Source organism: Patella vulgata, chromosome 4, assembly GCF_932274485.2.
Source record: "Patella vulgata chromosome 4, xgPatVulg1.2, whole genome shotgun sequence".
NCBI lineage: Eukaryota > Metazoa > Mollusca > Gastropoda > Patellidae > Patella > Patella vulgata.
The window spans coordinates 30,970,936-30,991,386 of record NC_065882.2 but is presented as its reverse complement, the minus strand read 5'-3'; the positions used below and the strand labels follow the sequence as shown (position 1 = coordinate 30,991,386).

Below are 20,451 nucleotides of genomic sequence, written 5' to 3'. Positions count from 1 at the left end.
GAAACATTGATTACTCATCTATCGTAGCAATGATCTCTGTGATAAAATAATATTTGGAACGTGTTTAACCAGTTCTATCACATATGTGATAATGACTGGCACCAATATTGTCCTTTAAGATGAACTGTCGAATCGCGAGAAAAGAGCATGTGGGGCACAGTAAAGCATAAAATAACTTAGAAGACAAAATAGCGCAGCGCCCTCGATCGACAGAGAAACTGTAATATGTTATCAAAGTGTTAATCTGTATGTTATAATAATTGTATGAGGTTAAATTAACGCTTGATTTAATATACTACTGTTTATATCGATATCGTTGCCAAATAGGTTTATGGATAAAGGGAGTAATAGACGGATATACAAGTATTTGAAATTCATCCGTCACAAGTAAAGCCTGTGTATCTTGAACTCTTAATTTTAAGATATATATGTATATAAGCTTGTTTGTATAGCAAATATATTTTTATTTTCTTCGCTCAACCGATCACAAAGTATATGAACAAGCACACCCATTGAAACTCTGTCACCGTAACCGTGCAGGCGTTGTAAATGGGAGCTTTTGTTTGGATTCGCTCATTATAAGTGAGGTATAGGATCTTACATTGAACCACACTGAGACGTTAATCCAGACTTTTGTATGGAGGCTACCTATCGCCAGTGTTTACAACAAAGATACTTTATTGTCATATCATAACAAGTAAAATATATGTAGCAGAACTGTGATGTGAAATTCATTAACAGAAAACTGAATATTGTGCGGAGATTTTTTTTTATAGGTTTAAATAACTATAATAGATTATTGGAAATGAGTAGCAGAGTTAGAACAAATTCTCAAGGAAAACGATCATTAAATGGATGGAACAGTGCTCGTGGCGATAGCTCTACCGTCCAATGGAGTTCACAATCATATTCTTTAAAAGACATCCCACAGCAGTTCAATCTACCACAAGTAGTACGTTGTAATCCACAGATTTTATTAACGAAACGTCAACAACCATTGCCAGTAAATCTAGGTCAACCTATTTTGTTCTACGAAACCCGTACGATCAGAAAACTACTTGCAAGAAATGTTCTGTTTGACACCAGGGTAGAAAGATTTGGAGAAACAGATGAAACTGTAGTCATACCAGAGGATTACGAAGGTAAGTATAGACATGTATAATAGCCTTTCGATTTAAAGACTTATTAGCTTCCTCGCCGCTCTGCACCCATATATATGTGGTATCAAAGTGACCAGTATGACCCCGTAAATGTTTTAGGCCATGTGTGAGGATTTTGAAAAATCTTTTCTGTGTGCATCAGATAACATAATCCTCCTGATAGCATTTTTTTAAATCCGTCTCTACACTTAAACACATTTATTACAATAGGGGTTGATATTACAATAGAGGTTTACACGGCATAACCCCTATTGTAATAAAATTTATGTCAACCCCTATTGTAATAATTGTAATATATGTGTAAAATATATTTGGAATAATGATAATATTGCCAATGGCCCGGGTTATAAAATTTAAACATACTATCATTCACAAAAATAATTTTCATTCAATTTCTTTATATTGCATGGGAAATATAGCTGCCCCCCCCCCCCCGTTTATTTTATTGTAAGGCAATATACGCAATTAGATGACGCCCCAAATTAAAACCCCAAGAACAAAAGAAAAAAAACCAAAACCCCAGTAAACAAAACTCTTTGTTACTATTTTATATATTACCATATGATTGATTCAAGTATAAATTATACTATATTCAAAAAATTAATAGACCAAAAAAAAAAAAAAAAAAAAAACCCACCTAAAAAGAAATCTAAACCCAAACCCAAAAATTAATAGACCAAAAAAAAAAAAAACCCACCTAAAAAGAAATCTAAACCCAATTCATATCTAATTACAATACATTACAACGAAAGTATACATTTTTTTTTTTGTCAACAAAAATCACACACGAGTTATCTCCCGTGAACCTCCGTTTTGGGCACCCGCGACCAGGCTTCTTAAATTCAACTAAATTGTTATTTTGTGTTTCCAAAGTCAACATTTTTGGAGTAATTGGGTGTTATTTTGGAGTTATTCGACGCAAATTGTTATTTTGGAGTTAGGCCTATAGGGTAATTCGACGCACCCCGACGTGCCCTACGTTATCATAATCATGATGCATACATTTGAAATGAATTCCGGTAGTGTTTCAAATAAATACAGTTACAGCGCCCTCATCTGGCCCGTGGAGAGATCAAAATAGTTATTCGTTATTATAATGTATTATACATTTAAAATAAATTAATTTTGTAGGAGAAACCGGGGATTTTCGAAGTGAATTCCGGTGATTGTAATTGAATTCCGGTGATTGTAAATGAATTCCGGTGATTAGTCTACCCAATGACGTCTATAGACGTCATTGAGTCTACCCGTCTGTTATGTCCTTGACCTTATGCTAATATCAATGAGCAAAGTGTTAATTTTAAATACAAATTTTTGATTTTTTAATTTAAACAATCACGGAATACGATTAATTCATATCAAAATACAAAAGATAATATTTAAAAAATCAGTCATGAATGAACTCATTGATGCGAGCAACACTTCATTTGAGCGGTAATTCGACACAGAAAGGTAAATAAAAAATCCAGTAGGCCTTAATACTTTTTGACTTATACTATCACAATTATCCTTACATCAGGTGGTAAATCTTAATATTATAGTCTATTGCGCTTCATTTGCAAGAACTGTCACACCTTTTGATATCAACATTATTCATATGGAACGTTCTGTTAATTGATGACGACAGAACTGTCAAAATCTAAGCTATCATGGCTGCCGTTGTCAAGTGTTGGTAAATGTTAGCAACCAGCGGCTGCCAGGCAGAATACGCCCACATTTTCGAGAGATGGATAGAGAACAAGCTAAAAAGAAAGTGATTTTTCCTACAATCAAGGGCCATAATTCAGGAAATTACAATTCGATATGCGCAAATATCGAAAGGAACCAAATTCTTTGGGTTATAAACTTACATTTCAAGTTTCAACAAAATCGGATGAAAATTGTGACCTCTATAGGGTCCACAACCTTGATATACCATATTTTTAAGCTATTTGAGAACGAGGGGCGGCCATTTTGTCTGTCAGTTTTGGGCCGATTTTCACGAAATTCGAACTTAGCCGTCCTTAGGGTGTAACGGTGATATAATAATACGTTTTTTTAAATCGGATAAAAATTATGACCTCTATAGGGTCTACAAGCTAAAAACGCGATTTTTCGTACAATCAGGGGTCATAATTCAGGAAGTTACGGTCCGATATGCGCGAATATCGAAATGAACCGAGATCTTTGGGTTATAAACTTACATTTCAAGTTTCAACAAAATCGGATAAAAATTGTGACCTATATAGGGTCCACAACCTTGAAATACCCAATCTTTACGCTATTTGAGAACGAAGGGCAGCCATTTTGTCTGTCAATTTTGGGCCGAATTTCACGAAATTCAAACTCAGTCGTGCTTAGGGTGTAACAAGCTAAAAACGCGATTTTTCGTACAATCACGGGCCATAATTCAGGAATTTACGGTCCGATATGCGCGAATATCGAAAGGAACCGAGATCTTTGGGTTATAAACTTACATTTCAAGATTCAACATAATCGGATAGAAATTGTGACCTCTATAGGGTCCACAAGCCAAAAACGTGATTTTTCGTACAAACAGGGGCCATAATCCATGAAGTTTCGATCCGATACATGCCAATATCGAAAGCAGCCGAGATCTTTTGGAGATACACCTATATTTCAAGTTTCGTTACAATCGGATAAGAATTGTGACCTGTAGAGTGTCCACAAACAATTTGTGGACGGACGGACAGACAGACAGACAGACAGACGTCCGGACGTCCGGACGGACAGGGGCGACGGCATAATACGTCCACATGAAAATGTGGGCGTATAAAAAGGCTTGTTTCTAAATTTTAGATATATTATTTTTCATTTATGTTAGATTAATAATCATTTTAAGGGTCTGATATAGAATTTGTTACCTAGATATAATTTTTGTGGGGCAAATTCATTTCTATGGAGTACCATTTGGAACACATCATATTTTCCCATCAATCATTCAGCTGGACCTTTCCACATTCAACAGTGGACTATTAGTGTACAATCTAAGATTAAACGACGTGTTGAGTGTGAATAAATATTGAATAAAATTTATAACAAATTATTTTACTGTAAAAATGTTCAATGATTAATTGTCAGTGCATCTTTATGCTTTCTGGCACAAAGTTTCAAGGGGTGAATTAAGAAGTAATACAAATGATAACAATGTGTATTCGTTATAAAAAAATTGATGAAAATCAAAAGCAGTTTCAAGGAAATTGTGATGCAGTATTTATAATTTTCCATAAAGACCCGAAACATTTAATCCAAATGATGTTTATGATGGTACTCCATACAAAAAGTCTGAAAGTAGTCCCTTGAAAAAAAATGGAGGATATTTGAAAAAAAAAGTTTAATTATATGGACGTGGTGTGCTAAAACAAAGATAGTTTTCAAAATTTTAAGCCTTGATGGTTGTACTGTATATATTATTCAGGTATCTCTGTGAGACTGTGTGATTTCCCATGTTGAGTTGTTTACCCTGTAGTTGAGCAGTGCTGAATGGTATATTTGCTTCATAATTTCCAAAGTCATTATTTTTTATTTTCATCCATTTTTTATTGTTCAGTATCATCTCAAGCACGTTTAGACACCAAAATAAAAGCACTAAAGGCACTGTGAATGATTTTTTTGAGGCCCCCCCCCCCCCCCCAATGACATAAATATTATCGCATCCATAAAGCTCACGGTAAACGATGAAAAGATAAAATATATGCCGACACAAACTAATTTCTTCTAATAACATTTTAGCATATTAAAAAGTACTTTTCCCTCATCTGGGAGCTCTTCATAAATAATGTCAATGTATAGATATGGACACAATACAACAATTTATACATATTTACATAGTAACACTGTGGTTTTAATAGTCTACAGTTACAATTGTCTGTTTTTGTTATGTCATCGACTTTAATTTTATAAAACAGGAAAATTTGGAATTTTAATTGTAGGTGGTGTGCATCTTTAAATTGGTGTCCATATTTAAAAATAAAGGCCCATTTTCAATGTTACAATCCCGTCGATGGTTGCGTACTGTGTCCGACAACTATTACAAGTCAAGGCATATATGAGTTTTTTTGTGTGCCATAGTTCATATTGTCGTTGACGTTAAACATACATTATGCAAGAAGTACATGTAAATCTGTCTATTAGAATGAAGGTCTTTCTTTAGGCCTGAAATGTTATCTAAATTATTAATTAGACATTACTTAACCTATCCAGACCATAATCAACTCTCGATGGCATCGCTTACCTGCGAATTTTAGTGGATTATGAGCTGATTTACTGCATAACTTTCCTTCACGATTTTTAAATCGTTAAAATGATTAAGTGGATAATCGAGACTATGCTGTTTATCGTACTGACCTTAGTAATGATGATAGAAGCTAGGCGGAAATTTCAATCGTTTAATTCTCGGTTCATAGTGGATCAATTTGAATGAAATTTTCAGCAAATTGCCTTTACATTATCTAGTTTTTAACTATTATAGTGAGAACTGCCAACTCGTTATCTAATCTCCCATAATGTATCTTTAAATGTGCGTATAGTTATAAAATGTTTACGTGCTGTTGGGCGTTGTATGGTCGCAACATTTACATCAAAGATCGGGGCATTTAGATACATAACCAGCGGCTGCCAGGCATGATACGCCCACATTTTTGAGAAATGGATAGAGAACAAGTCAGAAAGAAAGTGATTTTTCCTACAATCAAGGGCCATAATTCAGAAAATTACAATTCGATATGCGCAAATATCGAAAGGAACCGAGATCTTTGTGTTATAAACTTACATTTCAAGTTTCAACAAAATCGGATAAAAATTGTGACCTCTATAGGGTCCACAACCTTGATATACGCTAATTGAGAACGAACAGCGGCCATTTTGTCTGTCAATTTTGGACCGATTTACACGAAATTCGAACTCAGCCATCCTTAGGGTGTAACGGTGATATAAAATACGTTTTTTTTAAATCGGATAAAATTATGACCTCTATAGGGTCCACAAGCTAAAAACGCGATTTTTGGTACATTCAGGGGCCATAATTCAGGAACTTAAGGTCCGATACTAGCGAATATCGAAAGGAACCGAGATCTTTGGGTCATAAACTTACATTTCAAGTTTCAACAAAATCGGATAAAAATTATGACCTTTATAGGGTCAACAACCTTGATATACCATATTTTTACGCGATTTGAGAACGAGCGGCGGCCATTTTGTCTGTCAATTTTGGGCCGATTTTCACGAAATTCGAACTCGGTCTGTCCTTAGGGTGTAACGGTGATATAATAATACGTTTTTTTTAAATCCGATAAAAATTATGACCTCTATAGGGTCCACAAGCTAAAAATGCGATTTTGCGTACAATCAGGGGCCATAATTCAGGAAGTTACAATCCGATATGCGCGAATATAGGGTCCACAACCTTGATATACCATATTTTTACGCGATTTGAGAACGAACGGCGGCCATTTTGTCTGTCAATTTTGGGCCGATTTTCACGAAATTCGAACTCAGCCTGTCCTTAGGGTGTAACGGTGATATAATAATACGGTTTTTTTTAAATCGGATAAAAATTATGACCTCTATAGGGCCACAAGCTAAAAATGCGATTTTGCGTACAATCAGGGCCATAATTCAGGAAGTTACAGTCCGATATGCGCGAATATAGGGTTCACAACCTTGATATACCATATTTTTACGCGATTTGAGAACGAACGGCGGCCATTTTGTCTATCAATTTTGGGCCGATTTTCACGAAATTCGAACTCAGCCTGTCCTTAGGGTGTAACGGTGATATAATAATACGTTTTTGTTTTAAATCGGATAAAAATTATGACCTCTATAGGGCCACAAGCTAAAAATGCGATTTTGCGTACAATCAGCGCCATAATTCAGGAAGTTACAGTCCGATATGCGCGAATTTTGAAAGTAACCGAGATCTTTGGGGTATAAACTTACATTTCAAGTTTAAACAAAATCAGATAAAAATTGTGACCTCTATAGGGTCCACAACCTTGATATACCATATTTTTACGCTATTTGAGAACGAACGGCGGCCATTTTGTCAGTCAGTTTTGGTCCGATTTTCACGAAATTCGAACTCAGCCATCCTTAGGGTGTAGCGGTGATATACTAATACGTTTTTTTTTTTAAATCGGATAAAAATTATGACTTCTATAGGGTCCACAAGCTAAAAAACCGCGATTTTTCGGACTATCAGGGGCCATAATTCAGGTAGTTACGATCCGATATGCGACAATATCGAAAGGAACCAAGATCTTTAGGTTATAAACATGCATTTCAAGTTTCATCAAAATCGAATTAAAAGTAGAGTGGTTCATACTCAATTTTTTTAACAACAAACACACACTATTTCGGGATTATTTTAACATTATATGATAAGACTTAACATAAAAACTTCATTTATCAACAATGGAAGTCTGACAACATTTGATTTTTGAGGATACAACCATTTGCAAATATGTTATAAATGCCTCAAAATCTACCCGTCTTCCATAATCAAGGCAGATAACTCTTAGTGAGAATAAGAGTTATGTCCCTTGGTCGCCGTAAAAATGGTACGGAATCCCCTGAAACGAAACTTCATTATCGCAGTCGGAAAACATCGTTTATTCCCTTCTACGATGTAACGGAATACACTCTATGAGACGATTAAATTTAACATGTGTACGCATGCGCAAACGCTTAGTTGTTTTAACAATATATCCACGCCTTCACATGTCTTAATATTAACTGTTTATAATGCTACAGCGAAAATTAAAATACACGTTTAGCTGGATATGAAACGATCGACGTTTGACATGAATTGTTTAAAGATTAGCCAAACATATTTATTAAAAAGAACAGTGCTTTCATTTCTGTATACCCACAGACACCGGGTCTGTTTAAAACGGCATGTTATATACAGACGGAGCGAGAGAGAGAGACGTCTATAAATCTAATAATATAACACTTTAATGTTAATCCCAAAGATAAATAAATATATTGGGCAGCATGATATTTGTTATGAAAAATAAATTGTCGGATAAAGTACGAGGAAAATATAATGGCATGTAATACGGAGAGTGAGGGATAAAGACCTCTATAAATCTATTAATTTAACACTTTATTTTTTGTCCCACAGATAAATAAATATATTGTGCCGTATGATGTTTGTTATGAAAAAAAAAACACACATTGCCGGATAAAGTATGGGGACGATATTCTATAAGTATTACAAATACAATAAAGATCGAGATTCAGGGAGATTTGACTTCGAATTTGGTATAGTGGGGAGGGGTAAATGCAACATAAAAGATAATATATTAACAACAAATTCAAAATTAGGACCACGTTCTCTCGTGTGGTATGCTAGCATTTACACACGAATATTTATGCTGTTATCTGTTCTATTTCGTACAAAGCGCTCAATAACATTTACCAAAACACATTTCATCGTGACCAACGCCCCCTGAATGAATATGTCTGTATGTTAGAGCTGCATTTGCTACCGAATGTTGTCTTTTGCAACAGCATTAAATCATATACATGTACTTATACAGTATAACCATATATCTGTCTGTTCAGATATTTTTTATAACAATCAATGTTATCATGTCAGCTATTATACCACAGAAATACAAGTTTCCCAAAGATGATTTAAGTTGATATTAAATTAATCTATTAATTGTAATCGCCTGTACACAACCTATTTAAATTGAATTTTCTAAATCTGTTACCTAATCGTCACCCGATACCACGATCTATATTTAAATGTAATACATTAGTTTATAATATCCTCTTCTTTGTCAAACAATAAATTGTAAAATTTAATTAACAAACATTATTCTTGACTATATAGTTCCTGGAACAAAAGGATTTACTACAAACCAATAAATAAACAAGATGATCGTTCAAAACGCCAGTTGATAATATCCTCTTCTTTATCAAACAATAAAATGTAAAATTAAATTAACAAACATTGTTCACAATATTTCCTGGAACAAAAGGATTTACAACAAACTAATAAATTAATAAATATGCACAGTTAAAAGGAACCAGAAAACAACCGAAACTGTAAATAGAGGATATTAAATGATTAAAACGTATTCATTTTGTCAGAATGTCTGTCTGCTGGGACATCTGGAATGAAGAATAAAATGGACATAGAAATAAAAAAAAAATCAATTAACTGCATTTCATAACCGCTAAGAAAGAGGCATTGTAAACTTCTTCCGATTAAGTAGGTTGAGCCATACAAATATTTTTTTCTAAATTTGCCTTTAAATTTGAAACAGAACGTTCCTTACCCGCCGAAGAAAAATAAAAATGTGATTTATCAGAAACTGGCTGATTCTACAAAATCGGGGCTGTGCTCTCAATGCCTCTTTTGTTTCCCCGAGTGACGAAAACTTTAAAAGTCCATCATCCATTCCTTCTTTATTTATCCAAAGTCCCATCCCGGCAATTTCTGCTGTTAGGCGCTCTTTTTTTCCTAATCTCAAGTTGTCCCCTTTCTTTTAATTTATCCCTTTTCGCCAAAAGAACCTCTAACCGTTTTCTCGCAATCTCTTCGCGCCCATGTCTAAATTTAGAAAGTTGGTTTTTCGTTATAATTCGAGCATCCATTATGACCAAATTACGTCTATCAGGAGAAAGAGTTTTAAGCCATTCGTATGATTTATTCATTTTATATAAAATGGATGCTTCCTTGCCAAAAGTATTAGACGAGGGCGCGATCCTCATTAATCTATGAGATGACTGAACACGGTTTCCGGCAATTTGTTGTGAGGCATGGCAGAACCCGAACATGAAGGATTAAAGTCATCTCGATACTCAAGTAAAATATTTGAAATGTACTTTTTAAACTCGACAAAGAGGATTTTAAAAAAATTGATGAGGGTTGAATTAATATCTGAATTAAAATCTAATTTTTTTAAGTGATCAAGGACCGGATCGTTTTCAATTTTAATCAGAGATTCAAACGGGTGTGATTTACCTTCTGCAAAGTCATGTAAATTTGCTGTTTCAAAAAAATGTAATTTTGTATAAATATGTTTCATATCAAGAGCATTAATGCCGCTTTCTAATATGCGCCACAGTGGAGCAGTTATTAGTTTATTTATGGCTATAGAATAATTAAATAAGATACTATGATTATGAAAGTAATTTACACCAAGTTACCGAAAAGTGTCTGGAAAATAAAGACTACCACTAAAAAGTTTGTTTCGGTTATTTTCCGGTCTCAAATAGTTCTGCGTATTTAGAGCTAGCATATATTTATTTCCTAAAGTAAATAGAGCGCCACGTAAACGAAGGTTGTAACGACCAAATAAAAGAAAATCCCAAAATGCTGTAATGAGTTTATCTTGCCACGCTCATGGATTAAAAAGTTAGAAATGAAACGAAGCTATTACAGCTAGCTCTGTACCGAAATCGCCAAAAACCCCAAAATCAAAAATTAAACCAAAGAGTTGTAATCGAAATTTTTGCTCATGTTCGCTATTAAATAAACACGAAAGTCGAAGCGCGTAATGAGTGTATTTTTACTTGGCTTCATATACCAATACATGTTTGTATAATACCACGTGGAAAGCTATTTGTGACGTGTATTTGCTGCGACCTCCAAAATCACGTGCGCGGGACTAAACATTTCTCACTTCAGAAAATATCCCCGATGATGCAGTCAGGCAGAGACCTGTGCATGTTTATATAAGGACAACTAACTGACCATTGAACCACTCTATTAAAAGTATGACCCATACAGGGTCAACAACCTTGATTTACCATATTTTTACACTATTCGCGTACAAACGGCGGCCATTTTGTCCGGTAATTTTGGTCCGATTTTCACGAAATTCGAACTCAACCTTCCTTAGGGTGTAATGGTGATATAATAATACGGTTTTTTAAATCGGATAAAAATTATGACCTCTATAGGGTCCACAAGCTAAAAACGATATTTTTCGTACAATCAGGGGCCATAATTCAGGAAGTTACGGTCCGATATGCACGAATATCGAAAGGAACTGAGATCTTTTGGTTATAAACTTACATGTCAAGTTTCAACAAAATCGAATTAAAATTGTGACCCATACAGGGTCCACAGCCTTGATTTACCATATTTTTTTTACACTATTCGCGTACAAACGGCGGCCATTTTGTTCGCCAATTTTAGTCCGATTTTCACGAAATTCGAACTCAACCCTTCTTAGTGTGTTTTAAGGTGATATAATAATACGGTTTTTTAAATCAGATAAAAATTATGACCTCTATAGGGCCACAAACTAAAAATGCGATTTTGCGTACAATCAGGGGCCATAATTCAGGAAGTTACAGTCCGATATGCGCGAATTTTGAAAGTAACCGAGATCTTTGGGTTATAAACTTACATTCCAAGTTTAAACAAAATCGGATAAAAATTGTGATTTTTCGTACAAACAGGGGCCAGAATCCATGAAGTTTCGATCCGATACATGCCAATATCGAAAGCAGCCAAGATCTTTTGGGGTTAAACCTATATTTCAAGTTTCGTCAAAATCGGACAAGAATTGTAACCAGTGGAGAGTCCACAAACAAATTGTGGACGGACGGACGGACGTCCAGATGGACAGGGTCGACGACAATATATGTCCACATGAAAATGTGGGCGTATAAAAACCGGTCCCTGTGATAGATAAATTGAACTTTGCTTTGGTTAGAAGGCGTTTCAGATTAGGTAGCCGTCTTTGCAAATTAATAAATTGAACATTGTTGACAATTGTTGTTAATCGATGCCAGTATTGCCCTGCTCCAATGCATTGCTTTTAGGATGTTAGTGGTTAGGGGTTATGGGTTATGTCTTTTACTTTAGTAGAACTCGGTGATTGGATATCAATTGCCAAAGCCTTATTTATCCCCACTTCTGTTACCTCGACGAGGTATGCTCTTTCAATTCATTTCTTTTTACATCACCTAATCTGACAATCCAGAGGTTTTCATCTATTACAATGGTGCATATTTTTCTAGCTAAAAATAAGGGTATATTATTTTTGTCACGGCGTAGATGACATGATTTATAAGAGAGATAGTTTTTGGTATATGTTTCTTTCGAATACATGTTAAGGAGTTCTCCCCTTCGTTTCACTTGAACGTCCAAGAATGTGATTTGCAGATCGTTTCAATTGTGAATTTGATATTTAGATCTAAATCATTCATTATTTGTTGCAAATCTGCAACGTTGCCAATTCGTTCATTCCAAATAGAGAATAAATCGTCTAGTAATCGTTTCAATTTATTTTCTAAATATAATCTGTAATCCACGCCATATTTAATTTCTACTGTAATTTAATTGTCCTCTAGAAATCCCATTGTGAAATTACTTAATTGCGGTGCTGCCTTGGTACTCATCGCTATACCAGGAATTTGTTTGTAATTTGTTTACCAGATGTAAAAGCGTTAGTCATTATGATTTGTATGGCTTTGAGGAGCCAATATTTTACGGCCTGAGGGCATAGGTAATGGGAAATGTTGCCATACATGTTTCAAACATCCATAGCCCCGTTTAAAGCGAGCCGGTCCTGGTACTGTTCCGAGACCACAACCCCGTTTACATTACAAATTTTAAGCGTGCCAAGCACGGTACCAGGTACGGCACGCTTCGCTTTTTTGTAGTGGAAACGGGTCAAACGTAAGCGATAAGCGTGCCGTTCTGGGCACGGTACCAGGCCGCGATAAATTTCAAGAAATTGACCCGTTTAGATTACTCTAAAATATCCGGTCTCAGAACCGTGTCATGCATGCCAAATGTGGAACTCTTCACTGAAAAGTTAATTTCAGTCCCTATACAAATTACCCAAATGAAAACAATTGTGATGGTCGATTTAGTTTGAGCAGCCATTTTGACAGAACTGTCAAGGTTTGCGGGGAAAAAAGATCAAGGTTCGTTTCGCGCATGCACAGTTATCCATACTGAAACGGTGCTCAGACCGGATGGCGTTTACACGAAGAAAATTTAACCGCGCCGCGCCTGGTACCGTGCCGAGACCACATCATTTCAGTGGGCCAGATTGGCACGGTACTCAGTACGGCACGCTTATGTTTGACCCGTTTACACTACAAAAAAATTAACCGTGCCGTGCCAGGTACGCTTAAAATTTGTAATGTAAACGGGGTTTATTAGTAGACAATTATTGGTCTGAATGAGAGATGGTCTGGTTGGAAAACACTGATGAATTCGGAATTCTGGTGTTTAATGGACTCCTTGATCATCTTGGATTTATGGAAGACCATAAAACTGTCGTATTTTGTACTCAAATTTTCGGAGATAATTTTGTTCGCTGTCCGTGATGTTTGTTGTTGTGGTCTATGTCGTTTTTGTGGACTAGGTCTATATACCACCCCTCCCTTCAGAAAGATCAAATTACAATTAATTTACATATATCAACAAAAAATGCTAGACCACTAAGGTGTACCACAGGCATCGGTTTCAGGTCCAATTCTGGTTAGTCTGTTAAAGTATGTTACTATTATATAAGAATGAAATGAAATGGGGTTTAGCGTCCTAATGTTCTCCGCCGACTGGGCTAATGAAGATGGGTCCGCTCCATTCAATGTGCTATGAGGGACCATTTTGACCGGACAGCTGCGCTACGACCAACTCTTGTTTCTTTTACGTGTTAGGGCAGGAGCCCAGGGGGTTAACCTAGCTGAAAAGTGTACCAATTTTCTCCTATATGGTATCAATGTATGTATATCTGGTATCATCAGAATGTAAGTCTTCCGGGTTTCTGGTGGTTGGTGTGGTATTCCACGCCCAAAATGCCATGATCCCCAACTAGGCTAGATTAGCTGAAAAGTGTACCACATGAAAATCGCACAGCAATGTACCGTACATCTTCAGGTATTACAAAAACACTCTGACAGACATTTCTAGTGGTGGGGTACCCCTGACAGAGCTATTTAATTGCCAGATATTTGTAGTGATGGAGTATCCCTGACAAGAGTTATCTAATTTCCAGACCAAAGCTAGGCTAGATTAGCTCAAATCTGTACCAACTAAAACAGCTTTGGAGTTGTTCAGTACCACCACAGGAATTATGAATGACCACTAGCAGACAGTTCGTGCGGTGGGTTGCCCCTAACAGACACGCCCAAAATAACACCTGAAGATGTACGGTACACTGCAGTAAGATTTTCGTGTGGTACACTTTTGAGGTAATCTAGCCTAGTTGGGGATCATGGCATTTAGGGGTTTGGAATACCACACCCACCACCAGAAACCCGGCAGACTTACATTCTGATGATACCAGATATACATACATTGATACCATATAGTAGAAAATTGGTACACTTTTCAGCTAGGTTGACCCCCTGGGCTCCCGGTCTATGTACAGGGACCTCGGTTTTTCTTCCCATCCGAACGACTATATGTTGTCCCTTGCCAGGCGCTCTGTCCTACACCATTGAACAACGCCAGAAAATCCTGATGAACTTTCTCGACCAACGCACGGATCGAACACGAGATCTCCAGGTTAGCGAGCCAACGTCTTACTCACTGAGCCACCGTGCCTCCCTATTATATACTGAGCGCCATAGAAAACGCATCACTTTTTTTCCCAAATATTTTATTACTAGGTGGTTTTGTATGTATAATATTATGCAATACTATGAACTATTGTTTCACACAATGCTCCCAAACGCAAAAAATATCGGTCCGTGTGCACAAAAAAAAATGCACGAGATGCACATGAAAAACCCAATATTCATGTGCAGCATTGTGTGTGAGCCCTTTAAAAGCATGTTTTCAACTTAATGTGCAGTACATGAACTGTGAAACGTCAATCTGTCGTAATTTGTTGTTGGACGTGTGAAGGAATCGCGCTAGAGATGCCGAGACCTACTGAAAATCAACGGAATGAAGCCATGGGAATGTCCAGGGCTGGCGTGTCTACACGTGCTATTGCCAGACACTTCAATTGTCATCAGTCCACTATTGTAAGGTTGGTGGAACGTGTTCGAGTTACTGGATCAACACGTGACCGTCAACGTCCTGGTCCACAACGCGTTACAACCAAGGCTCAAGACAGCTACATCCGGGTCACTCATCTGCGTGACAGATTCCGCCCAGCGACTCGAACAGGTGCAGCAGTCGTCGGAAGACAAGGACCAGTAAGTGCCAACACCGTAAGACGTTGTCTAAGAGAAGTAGGACTCCGTGCACGACGACTTTATGTTGGAGCTATCCTCGGGATCATCACCGTCAGCGGCGTTTGATATGGGCTCAAGGACATCAGACATGGAGAAGAGTAGACTGGCAAAGTGTGCTCTTCAGTGATGAGAGTCGCTTTCATCTTTATCACGCTGATGGCCGTCAACGTGTGTGGAGACGTCTTGGGGAACGTCTTGCAGACTGCTGCGTCTTCGAAACGAATCGATGGGGTGGAGGAAGTGTAATGGTGTGGGGAGGCTTCACATTTCATCACCGGACCGCCCTACACATTTGCAGGGGTCGCGTTAATGCTGTAGCCTACCGTGATGATGTCTTGCAACCAATTGTTGTTCCGATGTTTGGAGCGCACCCACAACTTCAGCACTTCCAACAGGATAATGCACGTCCGCATACCGCCCGTTTTAGTATGAACTACCTGGATGCTAACAACATCAATGTCTTGGACTGGCCAGCCATGTCTCCGGGCATGGCACCGATAGAACATGTCTGGGATGAGATTGGTTGCCGTCTGTATCGTGACCACAGATGCACACCATTGCTGCTTTAGAAGCTGCCCTTGTCCAAGAATGGAACAATTTGCCCCAGGCCTTCTTTCAAACATTAGTAAATCCCATGCGACGTCGCTGCACAGCGTGCGTAAGAGCCCGTGGAGGACACACGCGCTACTGACATCTGTGTCGTACTTCTGGTTTTTACCCCTCTGACTTTGTACCGTTGATTACAGATTAAACATCCATAACTGTACAAATGTGTTGTTATTGATGTGTTCCCATTTGAATATTGTTCACAATAAGAAGCAAAATAAATAAGATATGTTTACAGGATCATTCTGTTATACGAAAAACTAAGTGATGCGTTTTCCATGGCGCTCAGTATATAAGAAAAATTAGTCAGATTAAAAATTTATCACAAATGATGCAACAAAAACTTTAATCAATTCGTATGCCACGTAAAGACTAGATAGTCTCAATTATTTGCTCTATTAGTAAGTGCAGGGTGTTCCTAACGCATAATTTATAAACTGCAAGTTACTTACTCAAATTAACAATCAATATTTTTTAAGCATAGTTTATTAATCCCGATATTAATTCTAGAGACGCGAAGCGAAGCCTTGACAGATCGCAGGCAAGAAGGAGCGTAGTAACCGAAAGTAATAACTTAAACAATAGGAGTGGGAATGCCAGATAGCCTACAAACCAGAAGGCGAAGTGAAATCACTTCTTGGCCTCTTGCCTTCTCATTCCGGTTATAGACAGGCCCGTAACTAAGGGGGGGGGGGGGTTAAAACAATAGATATACATTGTCCGTCAATTCCGAACCCCTGAGAACACTTAAAGCCCCCGCCCCCACCCAGCCCCGTTGTTCTGAGCTAGTTACGACCCTGGTTATAGACTCATAGTAACGCGAGGGCAAGAAGGCAAGATATGAACAAGGCGAAGCTATCAAGTGACTCGCGTTCTTGGCTTCACACTGATTATTTCTTGCCTTCGAGCTGAACCATATAGCGAACCATTTGTCGCGGCTTCTGGCCTTCACCTTTTCAAAAAAAATAATATACTCTATTTTACCAGGCTATCTTTTTTCACGGACAACATATGGGTCCCTTTGACTTCGCTGAACCCCAAAATATTTTCACGGACCCCTGGTTTGGGGAACGCTTGTTCATAGGAATCTCACAGTCTAAGTTTTAGATACAGTCGGATTGACATTGCAAGATGTTAAAAAGGAATTCGGTTATTTGTATTCTGTAAATAGATTGTTTACTTCATTGGTGTTTTGTTTCATGGTCATTTCCATTTCAGGAAACTTTTTAAGGTTAAAAAGTAGAACAGCTAGAGACAAAGATGTTCACAGAAGTATCGAGTCGTTAGTATCCAACGAGGTTCCCGCATTCATCAATCTCTCTCGAATCTCTGCATTCCAAATTGGTAAAGATCAGGGCAACAACCAATACCCACGTCTACATTATTCAGCTGGGAACGTGTTTATCATCGACCGAATATTCAAAGGATCCACCACACGAGCAGATGCAAGTGCGATTGAAGAAGCGAGACCATCTAGGCAAGAACTACATTATCTGAAATGTCGTGATGAACGAGACATTGATGTTTTAATTCCAATGGGTCACCCTGGGGAATTTATGGAAGTTTTGCCCAATCCTAATGGAAAAATCAAATTATCTATGCAAAGCTCTGATATCATAACCACACAGAAATTCCCCACGTTGATACGTTATGTGTATGGCGGAACAAGACCCCGACTAACATCTTACTCTGGCCTCTTTACAGCTCTCGATTCGTTCGATGAAACAAGTTTAGTTGGCTGTGTTCTTAGTTCTTCCGGCTTTACATTAATAGAAATGCCTATTTCCTCACCATTGACCTTTCAGATAGCGTTAAACACCAATAATGTTTTCAATGCTTCTGTTATAAAACAGGCTGTAAAGATATGTCACCAAAAGTGCGCATACTTTGCTGCAGATATGAAGTTCAAATTTAAATTTGCCCTTAGAATTATGGAAAACAGCCCAGAAAGCCTTTGTTTCAACGATGAAGATGACCCCCCTAGTGTAACTAATAGTGCTAGATTTGGCATTTCTCATACATATATTTATTTATAAGATTTGCTACTAATTTTCTCTAACGCTAACTATTAATAATTTATGGCTATGAACATACCCCCACTACATCTATTCACGTGACCTGTAAACCATTTATACATTATAAATATATTATTCTATAAAAAAAATGTATGTCATATAATATAGTGTATACCACTTTCAGGGCTGGATTAATCATTAAGCAAACTAATCACATGCTTAGGGCATCATGGGACGGGGGGGGGGGGTGGAGGGACCACAGAATTCTGCTTTGTTAGATGACAAATTTAAAATTTTTAATTTAAAAATTAATTAAGAACTTTTAATTAGTTTTTCATTGTTTTTTGTCTTTTCTTACTGTCACCTGCTTTATCTCAATTAATAATGACGTGTATAAACCTCATTTTAACAAATGCAAATTTATTTTGGTTTTTAATGGTTTATATATGGGGGCACCGAAATCTTTCAAGTGCCTAGGGCCGCTATGGGTCTTAATCCGACCTTATCTATAAATCCTGTCAGTGATTATGTGCTTGTATCAAAGCTTAAGCCATGCAAGTCTCAGTTCATGCTGTTCCTTTCGGGAAGCGAGCCGTAGTCGGAAACCGCTGAGCTGGTAGTCGAGGCTCGCTGATTTAACAATCGGACGAGACAGTCTGTACAGTCGTGTAAGCGTTCACCGGAATGTTTCGGGTCTGCAGGGGGAGCCGAGAAATGAAACCCCGCACCACCGAGCTCCGCCAGCTGTGACCAGCGCCGAGTTTCTCCGGGCCGGCCTTGCTACACCGTCTCCATAGTTAGTGGATGGGAGATCTAGCTAAACAATGCCCCGTCTTCGCCGGTAAGAAAGAGCACCCCGCGACAGAACAGAGCGGCGACAGTCTTGGGGGATATCCTTCCCCCATAGCGAGGGTTTTCTTGTGTATTTTAAGATATGGTCCCATGCATTAAAACTGATAAAGATACCACCAAGTCTTGTGCATTATACGATAACTCATTCATTAACAGGAGCATCGCTAACGCTGCAATATACCTCACATTCCAGCTTTGATTGATATGGTACTTTTTAAAATGAAGAGAATGAAATATGAAATGGCTGTAATATGATCAGAGGCAAAGCGTCGGGTTTGTTTTGCCAAATTTACAGACAAAATACTAACAAAAAAGTGGATGTGACACTGCCCCAGGAGGTCGGGGCAAGCATCAAAATAAATAGTTGCTGTCTTCATTGTATAAAGAATAAATATGCAAAGTTCCACGATGATCCATTCAGAATTGCAGTCTGTAGACGATAAATACAAAAATGGGCGTAGCTCTGCCCGTGGGGGTTGGATATGGAAACAATATAAATAGGTACCATCCTGTTATTGAAATGACAACATCAATAGTTTCCGTCCTTAGGGTATAAGGAATAAGTATACCAATTTCCAAGATAATCCATTCAGAATTGTGGCCTTTGGGCGCTAAAGCCAAAAATTGGGCTTGGCTCTGCCCCTGGGGGTCGGGGCATTCACCAAAATCAATAGTTGATGCCCTTAGGTCATAAGGAATGCATATGCCAAGTACCAAGTTGATCCATTCAGAATTCCGGCCTTTAAACGACAAACATAAAAATTGGGCGTGGCTCTGCCCCTGGGGGTCGGGATATGCAGTTGTCGTCCTTAGGCTATAAGGAATACATATCCCAAGTTCAAAGACAATCCATTAAGAATCGTGGCCTGTAGGCAACTCACAGAGACACAAAGAAAAAATGGGTATGGCTCTGGCCCTGGGAGTTGGGTGTAAGGAATAGGTATGCAAAGTTTCAAAAGGATCTGTTAAGAATTGCGGCCTGTAGGCGACACAAAAGGCACACACATTTTGGCCGTGGCTCTGTCCCAGGGGGTCGGGTATGCACCAAAAATAATAGAGGTCAGCCTTAGGGTATAAAAAATAAGTATAAAAAGTTTTCAAGATGATCGATTAAGCATTGCAGGCTGTGAGTGACATACAGACACACAAAAAGAAAATGGGCGTAGCTGTCCCAGGGGGCTGGGCACTCACCACAAACAATAGGGATGTTCGTTAGGATAGAAGGAGTAAATATGCGAACTTTCAAGGTGATAAGTTAAGAAATGAATACAAGAAATGGGCGTGGCTCTGCCACTGGGGGTCGGGCATGTACCAAAAACAATAGGGATCATCTTTAGGGTATAAGGATGAAATTTTTTCAAGACAATCGATTAAGAATTGTGGCCCGTAGGCGACACACGGACACACAGAAAGAAAATGGGCATGCACCACAAACGATAGGGATGTTCCTTAGGGTACAAAGAATAAGTATGCAAAGTTTCGAGATGACGCGTTAAGAAATGTGGCGTGTAGACGACAAACAAACAAATACAAGAAATGGGCGTGGCTCTCCCCTGGGAATCGAGCATGCACCAAAAACAATAGGGATCATCCTTAGGGTATAAGGATGAAATTTTTTCATGACGATCGATTAAGAATTTTGGCCTGTA

At 37.9% G+C, this 20,451-nt stretch overlaps 1 protein-coding gene across 1 annotated transcript; it reads left to right on the top strand.

Moving 5' to 3' along the window:
• The first annotated feature begins 35 nt into the window (after positions 1–35).
• Positions 36–18,973, top strand: LOC126817158 (uncharacterized). The gene is made up of 2 exons (XM_050544004.2): positions 36–1,142; positions 17,154–18,973. Exons 1-2 carry the CDS (start codon positions 806–808, stop codon positions 17,969–17,971), a joined length of 1,155 nt encoding a protein of 384 aa, XP_050399961.1. The 5' UTR covers positions 36–805; the 3' UTR covers positions 17,972–18,973.
• The last annotated feature ends 1,478 nt before the right edge of the window (positions 18,974–20,451 follow it).